Source organism: Botrytis cinerea, chromosome 15 (assembly GCF_000143535.2).
Source record: "Botrytis cinerea B05.10 chromosome 15, complete sequence".
Classification (NCBI taxonomy): domain Eukaryota; kingdom Fungi; phylum Ascomycota; class Leotiomycetes; order Helotiales; family Sclerotiniaceae; genus Botrytis; species Botrytis cinerea.
In genome coordinates, this window is record NC_037324.1 from 1,381,060 (window position 1) to 1,398,383 (window position 17,324).

Below are 17,324 nucleotides of genomic sequence, written 5' to 3' on the forward strand. Positions count from 1 at the left end.
ATTGAGATTCAAAGAGATGAAATAAGATGAGATGAGAGTTTTAGTCACTTTGATTTATATGTTTTGGTGTGAATTTAAAATTATATGAGATTAGAGACTGTCACAGTGGTTTTCGGTTGATTGGTTGATGGGGAAAGTACTCTGTGCTCTACGCTCTATGATCCGGAATTTTAGGGATGGGAGAGGCAGAGTAATTTGTTCTTGAGTTTGACAGTTGATTATTTATTTGGTAGGTTGAGAGATGGTAGATTTGGGAAGGGGCGAAGGTTGAAGGGGAAGCGGAAAGATGTAACTTTTTACTACGATTGTAAGATTGTATACTGAGTGTTGAGTAGTTTGAGGTGAAGATAATGCGTTGGCGAGGTATTGTGGTGTTTTGAGAGAAGGAGAGAAGAAGGGAAGTCATGGAGTATTGAGTGAATGTTTAAGAGGAAGGGTAGAAGAGAAGAAGGTAAGGGATGGGGAATCAGGAGGCGAGAGCTAGATATGTAAGTCATCTAGCTAGATATCACAGAATCACTAAGAGATAATCGTTAATTTATTAGCTCTATGAAAAGAATCTGGACCCACAAAAGCAGGGGACTAAGATTATCTTTTTACATGACTGCTCTTAGTATGATTCATGCCTTGTTCTGTGTTTATTTTCGTGAGATGGCTACAGACTTATGGAGGATAGAAAGAGTAGAAGTATACACATAAGAGATTTATCTGCAATTTTTTCTTTTTGGGGTCGAGTTTGAGTGAGAGTATGGTTAGTGGTGATGATGGGTGCAAGATATGTTTTGCAGGTATGAGTATGTTGCTTCTAGAAAGACTATCTATTCATCAACGCGAGTCTATTAAAATATATAGTTAGGGATTATTAAATAGAACATAGAACGAAAACGCTCGATCTGAGGAAGAGTGATAAATTGCTTTGAGAATAAATGACATCCTAAAGTTATTTGTTGCGAGATATTTGTATACATTACACTAATTTATAAAGAAACCAAGCTCGCTTATTTATATAGTATGTTTTCAGCATGATTTTAGGGGGGTGGGAGACGTTTGTAGACTTTTTGCTTATCTGAATAAGAGATGATGATAATGTTTCTAGAGGATCCGAATTAGTAGATTGAGATAGTGCAGATTTTAGATGGTCTAGATCGCTTATTACTATTCCTAGACTGTTTATATCTATATTTACGAGTGAGTAAATCATAGATAATCTATTCTAAAGATGTATGATATGACGAACAAGAACTCACGTTTTGGAAATTAGAGTTTCGATCCCCAGTTTCTAGGTTCACGAGAATAAGAACTTTGATTGGACTATGGTTTTCTGGGATTGTAAGAGAACGAGCGTATAAGAGCCGAAAGACTTATCAGCTAGTAATCAAACCCATTGAATCATTCGAGCGCACTTGAAGATAAACAGTTAGGTATGCAATTTGATATTTTGTAAAGAATTCGAATAAATGAAAGTGTGCTATTACTACTCTCTACACACTATTCATAAGCTATAGATTTGAGTATGCTGAACAAATCAGCGCAAAGTTATATACCGGTAATTATGCAATTTAGGGTCTGATAAATCAGGAAGACACTCGAACTTTTGATTGATAATTAGGCACGGGGAAAATTAGCCGGTCGAGAGCTGGCTCAATAATGATGACACGACAAAGAGGGGTAGTGGTAGATCGAAGCCAGCCTTTCCTCGCAATTTGATTCTGGAATTTAGATATGTTGATTAGCACACAATAATTAAAACTTTTCAGAGCTTTCTTGATCTTTGTGTTTGACAGGATGCCTATCGATCAATCGTTCCCGGTGCCTAGAACCGTTGCTCAGCTTTCCCCTAGCACAAGCCACAATGGCAACGACCATGATACAAACCTTGAAACCCTCTGTAGAGAATGTCAGAGGATAGATTGGTCAAATATTACAGACTGGCGAAAGTTTAAGGGGACAGAATCTTCGATAGCTTGCCCAAATGGACGCGATACTAAACTCGTCCAAGCCTTTGAGAGAATTTCCCGTAGCCAACTGCTCAACTCGGATTGTCACGTCTGTCGCCTTGTTGCGAGCCTTGTCAATCCAAAATCTGGTAGCCGCTCCCTTAATCAGTCTCTAGAATTAAGAGACATACAGTTGAATGTATGTTTGGAAGCTCGGGAGGGTTTGTGTGAGACTTGGGGTTCCAAAGAGCGAGCCCTTTATGTCAAACTGGCAGTTCGATCCCCTTTAACTGGTTCAACGCGGATACATGGCCGCGATGACCACAACGACTACGTCCGCTTCATAAAAGCACACAAATTCGGGAACCATGAGACCGCCGGCATTCGCATGCTAGAACCCTTGAAAGTCAACTTGGATTTCCTTAGACAAATGTTAAACAAATGCCTCAAAGATCATGAAGAATGCCGGTCTACGAAGTCAGAAGTTGCGAGGTTGCGTGTCATCGAGCTTACCACGAAAAAGATTTGTCAGGCTCCACCAGATTGTGAATACATCGCTCTATCTTATGTTTGGGGTGATAAGTCTGCTTGCAAAAATACCCAAGGAGAGTTTCCACGGGTCATACAAGATGCCTTCACCGTCACTGAGGCCTTAGGCGACCAGTATCTATGGGTTGATCAATATGTGAGTCGCTACAGCTATGGCAAAATATACTTCATGCATGACTGTGAACAATAGAACTGATAGAAGCTTCATCACAGTGCATCGACCAAAACCCGAACTCCCCTCATATGCAGTCTATGATCAACCAGATGGATCTTGTCTATGGAAACGCCCACACCACCATTGTCGCAGCGTCCGGTAAGAGTTCTAGTGATAGTTTACCGGGAATCAGTGTACCACGTTATCAAGCCCACACATCCATTGGCGAAATCAAGCTGATCGAAGTCTCCAACGTTGAAGCAGAGATCTTGAGCAGCCATTGGGCTACGCGAGGGTGGACTTACCAAGAATGGTACTTCTCTAGAAGAAGACTAGTATTCGCAGACAGCGAAGTAGTGTTTGTTTGCAACGAGGGGGAGGCAAAGGAGACAGTATTAGGTCATGATTCTCATCAAATCAAGATCATGCGGCCTGAGTTCGAGGAAATGAAGCCTAAAGATCGCAATAGGTCTCCTCTCTTTTGGTCTCAAGATTTTGTATCACATATAAAAGCATACAGCAGGAGAAATCTTAGCCATGATTGTGACAGCCTGAATGCATTTGCTGGCATCCTGAGATACTATGAGTCAGTTGCAATGAGCGATAATATACCAATGACCCACCTTTGGGGGGTTAAATTGATGCTGCTTGGGCATCCCGAACAGGAACGGGTAGGCTTCGACCTCCTATGGTATCATAAAGCTATTTCTCATCGAAGGAATGATCTGCCCAACTGGTCTTGGTCAGGTTGGGGTGGTTCGGTTAGATTTGAATCATTTGGATTGGAAATCCAGACCCATACAGCAGAGCCGGCAACTAACAAGCCGCTAGATAATTCGACAGATGAGAATGAAGAAGTAACTTCCGCAGGAGAGTGCATTCTTCGGATACAAATTCCCCTTGAAGACAGGACTATTGATCTGGATAGTTTCTGTCGGGAACGTCAGTTGAATCTACATCGCGAAATTTACCCGAAGGAATTACATATCACCTCATTCATTGTCCCGCTACGAATCCGTAAAGGTCGTTTTTACTGTCCCGAAGAGGAAATTGTCTGGCTGCCCAAAAATATGGCAACATTTCTTGTAAGGCCGGGTATATTTTTGGGCATCCCGGTGTGTTTCGACAGAGAGTATAGTTTCGAATTGCACAAATTGGGCCTGGTGCTACCGAGTGAAGGCCAGTTCTACAACCTGGGTGCGTATAGCATCATCGTTCTTCACCCTGTAGCGGACGGAAAGTACGAGCGAGCGGGACTTTTTACCCTGCTCTATGACCCTAGCACAGGAGATTTCAAAGGCCTGGAATCTTACTGGGAACCGAATGCTCTATTTCATGAAAATGATAATCTAATTTCAGATGAGGACCTTAATAAGTACAAGACTCCGTTTGGCGGGGCACCATATGAGTATTCATTTCTCCAAGGCGCTGAATGGAAAACCATCTGCTTAGTCTAGATCTAGTCTAAATATAAGCACATGGATCGAGACTAATATCTATTTATGAGTATCTTTAGATTATTGAAGTAAATATTAGCATGATTTTAAATGTTTAAAGGTCTATATGCGATGTGAGAAACGATATACGAATCAAGGATAGAAAAGATACATAACAAGAGATAGCTATTGATTCTACTACTAAAGTCACTTCCGAATAATAATCTCATTACTATCTAATGTTAAGATAATCCACAAGACTGACTAGAACTAGAGCTCAATAATAATATAAAAGAAAAAAAGTAATAAAAGATACCTTCAACATCGCTAAGACCTCTAATGGATCTTAGCTCTTTTAACTTCGTACTAGTTTTAAAATCTAGCTCAAGGGCAAAACATATAATATATCTGAACTCTACTCTAAGTCATCGGAAACTTTACTAAAAGAATTCAATATCATTATGCACATTAGTTTAGTATCAATCATTAGATAGATAGGTGATTTCATATATAATGATCTAGTGAGGCATGGTCACATCGCTTAATAAAAGCAAAAAAATCATACGCGAAATAGGTATTCGATAGAACTAAAAACATTCATCGCCTTTCATATATAATCAGAATAAGAAATTGAGAGACTGTAAATGTTATTGACTTTAATACTTTATATGTATATAATAATTTGTTAGAGTAGGGTTACATTGTTTGATAGAGGGGAAAACAATTATACACATAATACCTGAATAGATAATCGATAGGACTAGAAGTATTCACAGCGTTATATCTTTAATAGTAAGGAATGCTGTGCCTTATAATATATATAATAAGATGGTAAGGGATATTCCGGAAAAAAGTACTTGCAACCCTGCCTTACTTACCCTGTCAACACAAATCTACAATCTGCTAAACGTTTGTTTATGAATCAACACATATTTTTGTATTAGGTGCCCAGTATACTCACAAGCTTATAGGCATCAACTACGCGCGGCAAGTTCGAAATGTGTATGGCATACACCAACCAGAAATTTAGAAATCCTTGAATTCAACTATTTCACTAGTCGAGATGTGCATGCTGTACTCCTCTTTCTCGTAAACATTTTGTCCCATGGAAGTCATGTATTGGTATAAGTACCTATTGGATGGCAAATATTCTTGATGTCGTTTCATCTTCCCACAAGGTTCATCTAGGTCTTGTTTCGAGTAGCAGGAGTAAGAACGGTAATAACGAATAATGACTTACCAAGAGGATAAATACTGTAGGTTCGTATGCCGATCAATATAGTTAGTGCCATGCAGCCCTGCTGCGCTGATATGGCGGGCTCCTCGGGTCAACAAAGGACCATGCCCGTCTGTGGCACAGTCTACCATCACCAAAACCTGCAACCTTTTCCTGGGTCCAATTCCTCCTCAATTACCTTCTTAAATCGGTGGATAATAAGAAGACTGTTATGATCAAATGGGCAGGTTTTCTCTGACCCGAAGAGGGGAGGTAGTAATCTGGTAGTAGGTGCAGATTGTATGTAGCTGCAAGGTTCGATGGTTATTAGCGTTCTTATGACGAAATTTAAGTGGTAAGTGGTTGCAATGAACAAATTAAAGGGGGGGAGAGAATGAGGCTCTAGGGCTCGAAGATACTCTGGACAGATCTTGGTAAAGAAAGAAGTCTGTTTTAGCTAGGAAGTATATCTTATTTATTTTGAGAGATACTTCTTTTCAAGGAAATTAATTTACCACGATGTATGGAAGTACTTGAGTGCTGTTTCTCCATCGGTCAGTGTGGAGTAGGGATTTAAAAGTTGTGCTTCGATACCAACCTCTCTCCAACACCACACCAAACTACTTCCAACAAATAGGCAGGTTAAAACCTTGACAGATGTCAACAATCATAGATCCAACTTCCTGCTGTTCCCATTCATTTCTACCCACATCAAGCTTGAAAAATTCAATGTAAGATGACAACCACCAGCACTACTTCTTTGAGCCCTGTGCTAATCACAGGCGGATGTGGGCTTATCGGCTTTCACCTCTTCAATCATATTCTTGAATCCGAACCAACTTGCGAGATCCATGTTTTGGACATCAATACGATCAGAGATCGAGTCCTCAATGTGACCTATCATACTTGTGATATCAATAGTCTTCCTGGTGTTGAGTCAGTGATGCTTCAGGCACAACCGCGTACTATATTTCATTTTGCATATCCAGACTCTATGGTGCTTCAGCCTTCGGTATTCCAAAAAGTCAATGTCAACGGCGCCCAAAACTTGATCTCCGCAGCTCTCAAAGTAGGAACAGCTCAGGCATTTGTTAATACCTCTACATCATCGGTCATTCACGACAATATCAGCGATCTGATTGATGCCGACGAGGATCTTCCAGACCTCCAATATTCAGCACAAAGCGTGTCTACACTCTTACTAAAGCGGTCGCTGAAGCAGACATTCTTGCCGCCAACCGAAAATATGGCGACTCCTCGATGCTGAATGTATCTTTACGTCCTGATACCGCTTTTGGTGAACGGGATACGATATGTATGGGCAAGATCGTCGATGTCTGCCGACAAGGAAATGGGAAATTTCAGATCGGTGCCGGCAAAATTGAATACAATTTCATCTATGTCGGCAATCTATCTGAAGCACATATTCTAACAGCTCAAGCTCTTTTGTGCGCCTTTAGAAAACCGGTACCACCGCTCGAAACTCGTGTTGATGGTCAAACATTCAATATTACCAACGATGAGCGAATCTTGTTTTGGAAGTTCCAAAGACGTATCTCTGCGGTGATTGGATTTCCTATCAAGGAAGAAGATATTAAGATCATTCCTAAATGGCTTGCACTGCTTGTAGCGGTCATTGGCGATTATAGTATTTGGATACGAAGTTTCGGCAACCGGCAGCCGAGCGTTACTAGGGAATCGTTCCGTCTGACAACGATCATTCGCACGCTAAACGGCGACAAAGCAAGGAGAGTTCTTGGTTATACTCCAAAGGTGAGTATTCTGGAGGGTATAAAGAGAGGTGGGAAGTGGTTTGTAGAAGAGGCAAAGCAGGCAGAAGATGGGAAAAAGGTCAACTGAGAGTTGGCTTGCAAAGAAGAGGACAAGAAGTCAGTTGAAGAGAACTTTTGTAATACGTCTCATTGAAATGATCCGCCAGGTTACTTTCTTGCATGCTCTCTGTCTGTTACGTCTAGGTCTACGTAACGTAGTGTTAAATATCAGCCCGTGCACTCGAGGTTTAGAAAGTGATGGTTACCACAGCCGTCTAGCTGAATTTGGATATCATTCTCCTTTTTTGGCTCAGCTCTACATGATTGCGATTCCTCGGTTACCTTTATGTATTCGACAGAAAAATATCTTTTAAAGAGAAATAATATTGATAATACCTTTTATAATTCTTTCCCTCCCCTCCAACGTTGCGGAATGTTTCTCCTGAAATCATTTTATATATAAAGAGAGAGAGAGAGAGAGAGGAAGCCAGGGTGGGGTAAATATCTTTCGTCTGGTCGACAATTTGTTCTCCATATTTGACTTATCGACGCTGTCTATCTTTATCCTTTAAAATGGTTACTGCGGACTTGATATTTCAAATGAGACCATCTGTCGGAGCTTTTTCAATTTTTCTTCGGCTATTTTGGTGATTACAGCAAGTAATCGTGCGGTCGAAGATACTAAAGGTCTATTGTCACTAAATGCAATCCTTCTTTCAATCTCTAACCAACTTTATTAAGAAACGAAAGAATTTGATCATTGTCGAATATCCAACATGGCTAGGAAAATGGATTAGCGGTTCACGTTACCTCTGGGCGGGCCTGAAATAATTCTCCGAGTTTATGTGTGCTGATGTTGTCTGGAGAGGCTTCTGGAAGTTTCATCTAATATGGTATAAGGGAGAACGGGAAAGCAGCGACCTTCAAACTGCAAGCTCTAATCTAAAATAAAGCTATGCTATATAAGGAATAATCTAAGCGGTATAAAGATGACCTTGTGGTAGCAGAATCCGCGATTGATGAAGTGGCTGCTTTATCAACCCCAGAAAATATTCAATATTTTTATAATATATTGAAAAAAGTGTTTTTAAAATATTGATCAGAGAGCTTTTTCTTTCATAAATGATTAGAAATTTTTATCTTAAAGGGATTTAATGAAATTCTTGAATTCTAATTTGAATTTTAGTTTAAAATGATCAATACTTTATTCATATTGAATTCGATTAGTAATTGGATTGAATATAAATATATAAATTAAAGCTAAATAGATAATACATATAAACAATATATTTTGTATAATATAATATAATAATAAAGCTTTTGATTAAAAAATAAATTGAAAATGAAGTAAATGATTTCTTTTAAGCTTTTGACTAATACCTGCCCCTTTTTTCCTAACTTTTATACTCACTCCTCCTTTTCTTCTAACTTTTATATTCGCTTCCTCCTTTTCATTTAGCTTTTATACTCACTCCCTTTCCATCCACTTTCCTAATATTTATCAAATTCTGAAATCTCTAAAGCCTTTCAGAACCCTCATTTTCTTTTTTTCTATTAAAAGTTAATACTAAACGAATCTCAATCTATATTAATTCCATCCATTATTAACAAATTGACTATATCGTTATTAACAAATTGAATATATTATAAATATAATGTATAAATAAAAAATTTGTATAGGGATTTATATTGAATTTCTTTTCATCGAAATTATTAACTTTGCCACTACAGGGTGAGATATCATATTGAATTAAGTATTGTTGAAGAATAAGTACAACTGTGATTTTTCCGAGGCAAATCAACTATGTAGCTTAATATCTATAGCACAATAGCTCTGTTTCTGTACTTAGAACCTCAGATACTTTCTTATCTGGTGCAAAATCCCCGAAATGGAACACATCATCCAAGGCGTTCACCTCATTGTCCATAAGTGAGTTTCTGCTGTATTGCAAAAGCCTTTGCTCTGGGTCTTGTTGCTGCCACTGCCACCACATTCGGTCCAGCTGCGTGTGATGCAGGAAAAATACAGGATCTGTTAAGGGAAAAAATATAATTAGCACATTCCTTATTCTGGTAATATAACATGAGGAATGACTATAGAAATAGATCACAAACCATTCGGAGCTGTGACTCGCAAAAAATCCCCACGGATTGCCCTGGGAATAGCATTGTGAGGACCTTCCTCCAATTCAAGGTTGAATGATTCGTAGTCAGGTTGAAGTAAAACAGCTTCAAGAGCTTTCGGCTGAACCTTAAGACCGAAGATAGTTCTTAAATGATCTCCATGAATGAACCCTCGTGACAGGCAATGCGCACCATATTCACTCCCAAAATATTGAATCGTCCGGTTTGCAAATGGGCCATCTGTAACGCAGTGACCATGGCCAACAGATTTGTTGCTGTGACTGTTTCCATTTCCACCAAACCCGATGTTGCTATCCCATATTGGCGATTTTGACATATCCTCCCAATCCAAGGACCAATCCCAATATACGTTATGTCCAGTGTAGCCGCATTGTTCCCGCAGTGCTCTTTCGTAGATATGGAGGAAGTACCTATGCCAGGCAATAAATGCTGGAGTATTATGAGCTGTTTCGATTTATCAGTGTGTACTTCAGGAAGGATGGGGAAATTTTTTTTGGGTAGGCATACAAAAGTTTCCCATGCGGCTATGAACCCAGGGAAAGTCTTCGTACAACGAATGATTGAGACCTATCCTTGAAGGTTGCTCCCATAAACATTGCACTGCTTTCAGGTAGATTTGTCTTTCTGTGGTGCCCAGGGTCCGCCATTCTCGTCGGACTATCGGATTTCTGCATGAGAGCGATTGATTTTGCATCCAAATGTCCGGTCTTTGACCAAGACCCCCCAAGAAGATGGTGTAGACGATGGCTACGACAAAAAGAAAAGGAGCTAAGATTAGCGACACAGTAACTTTAGAGAAGTCGGGGACTCTAGAGGGCAAACGAAATTGTGGTGACTTCATGTCTTCGGATCTATCGCCAAACTCGAGTTCTGTCGTGGGTTGAAAGGCAGAACTGTATGGTAGTTTGAAATCAAAAGGCGTCACTGTGAATGGGCTAAGCTCACAATTGCACACAGCAAGTTAGTAAGCGAATTCATAGTACAGCGGAAAGATAGAGTTGATTAGTACAATAAAGGTCACTAGAGAGTCAATGAACTATGTGGTCATCTCTAATGTACATCAAAAGGGTCCACCTGTAAGAAGGAAGAAAAAGGAGCGATTACCTGAGGGGGGTAACATACCTAGTCGAGCAGTTTAAACTCAACCGAGCAAGAGCTTGGCCTAATCGGGACACTTACGATTTTAATTATATATAGTAAGCAGTTTGGGCTACTTACGGTGCGAAGAAAGCATCACGCCAATAGAATCTGATTCCACACTGCAAATATAGGAAGTAGTCTTCTACATAGAATTATGGGTGGTGGTCAGGTTGAGTGTCGTTGTTTTGACCAATCAAAGGAATGTAAATACTGGTGTAAGCAAAGATGCATGCCAAGGCTCTTAACCTTAACCTTACTCCTTCATCTCCTTACCCTCCACGTGCCTTCATCCCTCAAAAAGCCCCCCACACATAATAATGTGGTTATCACGCCATGTATCCAAAACTGTCCTCTTATGCATATCGACCCCGCTTTGACATGCATTAGAGCACATTCTTGCATTTCTCTGACCTTATCTTGCAGGATAGATGTAACTAGGCTGGCTGAGAGATGCGGGGTTGGACTTCAATCATGATTTCGCCATCTCGAGACCTCACCATGTAGAGAGGGATGCAGTAATCTGCATCTATGAGATGCGGCTGGGATCTCACCTTCCGGTCGAGCCGATGTATGCATTCTAGATCGCGAGCTTGGATCTTATCGTGACTTGTTGGGCGGGGTAAGTTTTGCTGTACTTTAATTGAAAATCGTTCGTCGATCCATCCTCGTTTTTGCGTGGTTATATAAAATCAACGCGGAGACACCTGATCTGCTAAATTGACTGCAGCCTCTGTCTATCATCACTCCCCATCGGGCTCCATGCTTAGAAGTATATGTGCAATGATTTTAGCCGCGGAAGCTTTCATCCAAATTAGCTTTAGCGCTTCTGTAGAACGGGTAAACATCGATCCTCTACATCACTCTTGTGTTTCAGTAAACAGATCAAGTCTAAGAGAATGAATTCGTTATGGATATTAAAGCGGAAGCTGGTAGCTATGGATTCATGGCATGAACGTATATGAGAGCGCGTGAAACTTTCGCGTTTACAACTGCCAATTCGAGTAGTTGAATTATCGTGCTACCTCTCAAATTCTCAATCTTGCACCATGTTAACCCGGCAAAAACACTCCTATTCTCAACTTCTTCAATCCGAGACTCCTCTGCAGCTAAAACCTCACTTGCGGTCGATCTCGGACTTCTTTTCTCTTGAAACAACTTTGAAAATCCTAGGCGTATTTTTCTGGTCAATTTTCACTCTTACAACTGGCTTTGTGCTCGGGACGAGTGTTGGTGCTCCATGTACATCTGAATTGTCGAATTCTCGTATTCATCGTCAGTATTCTGTGATTTACTACCACCTCTTCTTCTATCCAATTTCCAAAGGCTTTCTGGGTTTACAAAAGTATAATCCTGATTTTTACGTAGTTCCTACGATATCTCAAACCTTCCACTATAATAGAACTTTTGCAGAGATCCCCTCTGATACGTCTAACAAAGCATGGGAGAGCTTATTTCCTCCTCATGGTGGTTTCTTCGATATCTCGGGGGTTTCGTCGCAACGATCTACTCTCTCAATTTTTCACCAGTTGCACTGTTTGGTACGTTTTCAATTTCTTCACCGAACTTTTCATCCCCTCCATTACAGTTCCTTATGTCAGTTAACGCTTTATCTAGGATGGAATACGTCACAACTACTGGAATCTCTATCTCGCCATGCATTCAAACATTTCGTACAATGAGAACTCTATGCGAGAAATGTCTTCGCCTTCTCATATCAGACACTGTATTGATCTGTTAAGACAGAGTTTGATGTGTAGTGCGGATACAACACTAGAAGTCAAGGAGGAACATGTGAACGGAGTTCATGGATTTGGGGTACTCCACAAGTGTAGCGATTGGGATGTTCTTTTACGGACTATTTCAGTGAAGCAGCACCAAGCTTAAAGCCATAATCAATTATAATTATGTCACTGAACGTAATCCCGCATTGTCCTACTGGGTTGATTTGAAAGTGATAGAATCTCATCTACCTTATCTAGTTCCTTGGGACCACACCCAATTTACTAAGGAAGTAAACTAGGATCACATATTTTTATTTAGGCTCATTTGTCGGTCACAATCGCCAGTCTGATCAACGTTGCAAAGCACCGACGAAATCACCAGGTGAGTTGATTCGTTACTGGAAACTATGTAAACCAAACCGATCTGCAACTAACCAAAATTACTCAGAAAGCCTCACTCAGGGCTACGTATCTACTTTGCCTCTCCATCGGGGCACCACTCTCTTTTGTGGACGGGCCATCAATCAAATACTCCAAAGTCTGGGCCTACTTGCCTTGGACTCAGTCACAGCATGCGAAGTGCTTAATTAGTACCACCTAAAGATTACGCTTGTGTACCGCGTGGCAATATGTGTCATTAACTTGCGTTTGAACGAGGCATAACGAGAAATTGAGGTTACGTTGGAAAAGCGGAGTAACAATGCAATGCCTCTCGATATGTTGAGCAAGCATGTCAAAAGTTCGGTATTGCAATTTGATTGAGAGGCAGAAGCGGAGTCCAAATTATTCTCGTTGCATACATGCATGCACGATTCAGTTGCTCAAAGTCTACAGAAATAAGATAATGTTTTGGCCATGAACTGGGTCTCATGATCCAACAAGGTCTACTTTGCGTAGGACACATGTTTCTCAATCAGAATGTGGCGTAAAAATTGAAATGATTCATGGAAACTGGTGTTCACGCAGCAGAAATGTAAATATAAGTTTCCGAATCCTCATCTCCTCATCTCCTCATCTCATCTCCTCATCACAATCGACATTCTAAATCGTTTTCCATATCTACAAAACTTTAAAGCTTGAAAAGATGTCTGTACTTCCTGGCGCTTTCCCAGACAATGTCTCATCAGGCGTCAAGGCATTACTAGAAGAGCACTTCCAACTCTCCAACGCAGCCTCTTCTCACAATGATGACACCGCAGGTATGTTGCTATCTCTAAGTGTTATATCTCCAAATGCTGCGTCTTTACTAACTGAGTTCTTAGACGAACAAAAATTCGCAAACCTTTTTACAAGCGATGGAACTTATGAAATGGCAGAAAAGCAAAGTGTAGGGCACAAAGGTACACTTTTTTCCCTTGAGATTTCTATTCTTTGATCTAATTCTACAGAAATTGTCTCTTTTCGCCAAAAGTTCTTTAAGAACATTCCACATCGCGAGCATCCAGTTGTGAAAGTTTTCACCTTTGGTTCAGATGATATGAACCTTATGTGCTATGGAACTGTTGGATTGAAGACATCCGGCGAAACCAAAAATATGAAAGAGTGGGCAGGACGATACGAGATCGTCAAGACCGATTCTGGCAGTTTGAAGTTCAAATATGTCCAGATTATTGTTGTGAGTATATTTCAACCCCCGGAAGACAGTTTACGAGTTGAAAATGATTGATTATTGATGCTTAAATAGACTGAGACCAGAGATTCTGAAGGTTTTTAAGAAATGAGCAAAGGGTTCGAGGGAATTGTTGAGTCGAAATTGTCAAATCAGGATATTTACTTTGAACAGGAGGATTAGGTTTAGGAAACATGAAAATGATATTCTTTATTTATCAAAATGCATATCGTGCCACTCCTAAGTGAATAATTCCAGTGACACTCGTCTCAGTCTCCTCTCTCTTCCTTCACACTCCCCATCTTGCTAAATTACTGTTGGTATCACCTTAGTGGTGATTATGACGTCTTCATAATAGGTATAGTGTAATGTATTGTATTCTGTCTCTCTGTTCTAAATTTAGAGCTACGAGAGCTATGTGCAATACGCTTGTGCGCTAGTGAGCTAGTGCGCTCACGTGCATACATTCACTCGTGTCGCAACAATTACACACTTGGTCTACTAAAAACACTGTGGCATACGGCACTTGCTAGTATAGCGATATTGCAAGACACAACCCAAGAAACAAAATTGTGTGTTCTGCGCCCATTTATTCTTTCTGTCTTCCAGTGCTTGCCCTGATTTTTGTAGAAATCCCCTAAATCAACAGCATTGGACATTAGGCACAGGTTAGTCAACCGTAGAATGCTATCAATAACCGGACTAGTTAGCTAATTGAATGAGATCCGGAGTAACAAAGTCAATCCGTTTGATTGCTTGATTAATAATCGTGTTTAACCACACTTAAATATAGACCAAACCAGTGATTAGCAATTTAAGCTAAAATATAGAACCGGACAAGACTTAACCAGAATTTTTCCATGGTTAACCGTGTTAGCCATTGCAACAGTAGGCTACTCTTATTCATGTAGATCTCCAGTGCTCGCTCGTAAATGGCTTCTGCATCCAGCATCTCGCCCAGGTCCGCAAATTACACGCCAAACGTACAATAACCCCACGCCTAGTTCCGATCTGCAGCAAAACTACCCAGTATAATAATCAAGCGTCTGGCTGTTGAAGAAGCCACTGTTTCAGCTACGGCTCAGCCCGTCTTTTACCGGAACATGGGGCATAGCTACCGTAGCCAGATCTGTGAGATGGCTGCTGCCGGTTGCGATAGAAATCTGCAATGCAGCTGCCAAGAGAAGTTGGTTTCTTGGTTAGGCGAAATCAATATGCAAAATCGTACATATCCCTGATCCTGCATTGCCAAGTAACGTTGGGAGTAAGCTTCATGTCTTGCATCCAGAGTTCGAGAAACTAACACCAGATCGCCAAATTTGATCACCGAAGCTATGGAATGCGCATAAGAGTGTGCGTGTAAATGTCTGTCTCGAGTCAGTCGCTGTTCACTCACTTGATAACAGGGATGGGCAACCGTACCCTATGAGTTTTAGCCCCGCGGGGTATCTATGATAGTGTGGGGTATCCGAGGTACATATCATGTGATTGAGCATAGTATTGTCTGAAAATAAACCTGTTTATAATTTATTGAACCATTTAAAATGCTAAAATTATGATATTATGATTAGTAATGTTAATATTAAATGGTGCATGATATTCATGTGACTTTTGATTACTGAATACATCTATACCCGATAGCATTTCACCAGATGTTTACTTTATCCTGCAAGTTACCCTTGAATAAATGTCTATCGAAATATTGGGAAAGTATACCCGAGAAAATTCAGCTGCGCCTTCGATATCAAGGCCCAGCTTTTAACTACACGATGCATCAAAACCGATAAGATTTGACATCATTTATGCTATACAAAGATAATGAGAGCTACAAAACCTAGTGTTACTAGATGCTACTGGATCAATCAAGTCCATCTGCATCCCCGCCTCTGAGCTGTTTGCTTCCCCTCACTTCTTCCTATTTTGCTACTTGGCGCTCTGGACCAACTTTCAGATTTCTTGGTATAATGGCGCCGTGATTCATCAGAACCATGGACTGCATAGCTATAGCATAGCATTTCCAAAGAGGAAGCTGGTATGACACATGACGCCAGGCTATGCGGATAAAAAGACGTCCATGCTCCTTTCCTTCAGTTTTTAGGTGAATCTCTAGTGAGCGCCTCTCTTTGATGGAGGTGAGGGAAGCCTGTTAGTTTATGCAAATGCAACCAAGTTTGTAGGCGAGGTGCTTGATCCCATTTACTAGTACCCAAATTGCAAGCGAAATGCTTGATCAATGTAGTAGTACCTAATCGCATATCAGACCACTTCATTCTTTTACATGCGGTTGTGATCATACCTAGTTTAGCCTGTCTGTAAGAAACGCAATTAGATGAAATGATCGTCATTGTGCTTTGCAGGGTGAAGAAAAAGTAGCTCCGATGACAGTTGAAGCCCCCCTATGCTCTGCACTTGCCGACAGCTCAGACTCGATGGACTGCACCCCCACTCCGAGTCGTGATCAGAGCCACTCCCTTCATATTACAAATTTCTTCCACACACTACAAACTCTGTTCTGCACCCACACAGGCCAGAAGCTGTAATTCTACAAGCCGTAGCATAGATCCTCTGGTTGATGTTCTTCTCAACGTTCTTGAATTCGAACTTCATTCTTTACTTTGTACATCGAGGTTCTACAAACTCGATATGTCCTCCTTAATGATGTGGAATAAAAGTCACGATTATGATTTAACTGACCAAGAAGACGGTGATCTCGAAGTAAAGACGCTCAAATCTTCGTCACATCGAGCCAGGATTCATTTCTTGCTACGAATTCTCTGCTTTATGGCCGTTGCATTTGCCTGGACTTATTTCGTGGGCTCAAACAGCTACCACGCTGGAGTGCATCGCATCGCGACTGAATATCAGAAGCTAAATATTGATGGTATGTTGTAACTTACACAATCCAACCCCCTAATTTTGATGATTCTTATACTTATATCTCATAATCCAAAAGTGGACATGGTCCATCACACCTTTCACTACGACGATTCTTTTCCCAAACCTCCTACTTCCAGCAGGATACACTCCGACTACCCATGGGCCGATCTTTATCCCCAGCATGGTCCTTATTTCAACAAATCTGCGACAAATCCTGAGAGGTGGACCTTCTCTGTATTTCACCAACTTCATTGCGTGGTAAGTACTTCAAAAATAAGAAGATATCATGAATTTTGGAATTCATGAGAGACTGCCGCTAATTTAATTGAATTTGACAGAACCGCTTGCGACACGGGTACTGGAAGGCTCATACAGCTGCAATGGAAGGGAAATCATTGGAGGATGAGGATAAGGACCGTTTGACCTCTCCAGAGCATATACAGCATTGTCTCGACTATTTACGACAGAGCTTGATGTGTCATGGTGATACAACCCTTGAGCCCGATGATGTGGGGATAAATGGTGCACATGGATTTGGCATTCAGCATAACTGCAAGAGTTGGAATCAGTTGCTTCATGAGACCGATAAGAGAGTCTTGAATCCGTACGAGTAAGCTTTGGCTTAGGAGAACTGTCAGAAATCTATCTATTCTCTTATAGATTTCTCATGCTGAAATTTGGGAGCAATTTTCGCGTGGTATGAAAAAGCCATAGCCTGTCATGTTTCTTGGTGCGAGGAAGTTTTGGAAATCAGGATGTAGCTCATGT

General features: G+C 40.7%; 6 protein-coding genes across 6 annotated transcripts; 5 read left to right on the plus strand and 1 right to left on the minus strand.

Annotated features, from left to right (window-relative positions):
• Positions 1–1,459: 1,459 nt before the first annotated feature.
• On the plus strand, positions 1,460–4,133 carry BCIN_15g03940 (hypothetical protein). Its single transcript, XM_024697590.1, has 2 exons — positions 1,460–2,622; positions 2,700–4,133. Exons 1-2 carry the CDS (start codon positions 1,786–1,788, stop codon positions 4,095–4,097), a joined length of 2,235 nt encoding a protein of 744 aa, XP_024553406.1. The 5' UTR covers positions 1,460–1,785; the 3' UTR covers positions 4,098–4,133.
• Positions 4,134–5,793: 1,660 nt separating this feature from the next.
• On the plus strand, positions 5,794–8,214 carry BCIN_15g03950 (hypothetical protein). The gene has a single exon (XM_024697591.1). The coding sequence runs from the start codon at positions 6,553–6,555 to the stop codon at positions 7,150–7,152; it is 600 nt and encodes a 199-aa protein (XP_024553407.1). The 5' UTR covers positions 5,794–6,552; the 3' UTR covers positions 7,153–8,214.
• A 540-nt stretch (positions 8,215–8,754) lies between these two features.
• BCIN_15g03960 (hypothetical protein) lies at positions 8,755–10,583 on the minus strand. Its single transcript, XM_024697592.1, has 3 exons — positions 9,717–10,583; positions 9,180–9,653; positions 8,755–9,096 (listed from the first exon to the last, which is right to left on the minus strand). The coding sequence occupies exons 1-3, from the start codon at positions 10,048–10,050 to the stop codon at positions 8,876–8,878; spliced, it is 1,029 nt and encodes a 342-aa protein (XP_024553408.1). The 5' UTR covers positions 10,051–10,583; the 3' UTR covers positions 8,755–8,875.
• A 597-nt stretch (positions 10,584–11,180) lies between these two features.
• On the plus strand, positions 11,181–12,757 carry BCIN_15g03970 (hypothetical protein). The gene is made up of 4 exons (XM_024697593.1): positions 11,181–11,621; positions 11,715–11,887; positions 11,964–12,452; positions 12,519–12,757. The coding sequence occupies exons 1-3, from the start codon at positions 11,396–11,398 to the stop codon at positions 12,231–12,233; spliced, it is 669 nt and encodes a 222-aa protein (XP_024553409.1). The 5' UTR covers positions 11,181–11,395; the 3' UTR covers positions 12,234–12,452; positions 12,519–12,757.
• A 123-nt stretch (positions 12,758–12,880) lies between these two features.
• BCIN_15g03980 (hypothetical protein) lies at positions 12,881–13,942 on the plus strand. Its single transcript, XM_001545410.2, has 4 exons — positions 12,881–13,269; positions 13,333–13,410; positions 13,459–13,685; positions 13,755–13,942. Exons 1-4 carry the CDS (start codon positions 13,155–13,157, stop codon positions 13,782–13,784), a joined length of 450 nt encoding a protein of 149 aa, XP_001545460.1. The 5' UTR covers positions 12,881–13,154; the 3' UTR covers positions 13,785–13,942.
• A 2,093-nt stretch (positions 13,943–16,035) lies between these two features.
• Positions 16,036–17,321, plus strand: BCIN_15g03990 (hypothetical protein). Its single transcript, XM_001545412.2, has 3 exons — positions 16,036–16,560; positions 16,633–16,814; positions 16,895–17,321. Exons 1-3 carry the CDS (start codon positions 16,323–16,325, stop codon positions 17,168–17,170), a joined length of 696 nt encoding a protein of 231 aa, XP_001545462.1. The 5' UTR covers positions 16,036–16,322; the 3' UTR covers positions 17,171–17,321.
• The last annotated feature ends 3 nt before the right edge of the window (positions 17,322–17,324 follow it).

Excerpts from the sequence above, each read along its gene's own strand:
- BCIN_15g03940 (XM_024697590.1), top strand. The coding sequence starts at position 1,786 with ATGCCTATCGATCAATCGTTCCCGGTGCCTAGAACCGTTGCTCAGCTT. Across the intron at positions 2,623-2,699 it reads ATCTATGGGTTGATCAATAT|TGCATCGACCAAAACCCGAA; the intron begins GTGAGTCGCTAC and ends GCTTCATCACAG.
- BCIN_15g03950 (XM_024697591.1), top strand. The coding sequence starts at position 6,553 with ATGCTGAATGTATCTTTACGTCCTGATACCGCTTTTGGTGAACGGGAT.
- BCIN_15g03960 (XM_024697592.1), bottom strand. The coding sequence starts at position 10,050 with ATGAAGTCACCACAATTTCGTTTGCCCTCTAGAGTCCCCGACTTCTCT. Across the intron at positions 9,654-9,716 it reads TAGCCGCATGGGAAACTTTT|CTCATAATACTCCAGCATTT; the intron begins GTATGCCTACCC and ends AAATCGAAACAG. Across the intron at positions 9,097-9,179 it reads GCGAGTCACAGCTCCGAATG|ATCCTGTATTTTTCCTGCAT; the intron begins GTTTGTGATCTA and ends TTCCCTTAACAG.
- BCIN_15g03970 (XM_024697593.1), top strand. The coding sequence starts at position 11,396 with ATGTTAACCCGGCAAAAACACTCCTATTCTCAACTTCTTCAATCCGAG. Across the intron at positions 11,622-11,714 it reads GTCGAATTCTCGTATTCATC|TTCCTACGATATCTCAAACC; the intron begins GTCAGTATTCTG and ends ATTTTTACGTAG. Across the intron at positions 11,888-11,963 it reads TTCACCAGTTGCACTGTTTG|GATGGAATACGTCACAACTA; the intron begins GTACGTTTTCAA and ends CGCTTTATCTAG.
- BCIN_15g03980 (XM_001545410.2), top strand. The coding sequence starts at position 13,155 with ATGTCTGTACTTCCTGGCGCTTTCCCAGACAATGTCTCATCAGGCGTC. Across the intron at positions 13,270-13,332 it reads TCACAATGATGACACCGCAG|ACGAACAAAAATTCGCAAAC; the intron begins GTATGTTGCTAT and ends CTGAGTTCTTAG. Across the intron at positions 13,686-13,754 it reads AATATGTCCAGATTATTGTT|ACTGAGACCAGAGATTCTGA; the intron begins GTGAGTATATTT and ends ATGCTTAAATAG.
- BCIN_15g03990 (XM_001545412.2), top strand. The coding sequence starts at position 16,323 with ATGTCCTCCTTAATGATGTGGAATAAAAGTCACGATTATGATTTAACT. Across the intron at positions 16,561-16,632 it reads TCAGAAGCTAAATATTGATG|TGGACATGGTCCATCACACC; the intron begins GTATGTTGTAAC and ends ATAATCCAAAAG. Across the intron at positions 16,815-16,894 it reads TTCACCAACTTCATTGCGTG|AACCGCTTGCGACACGGGTA; the intron begins GTAAGTACTTCA and ends TGAATTTGACAG.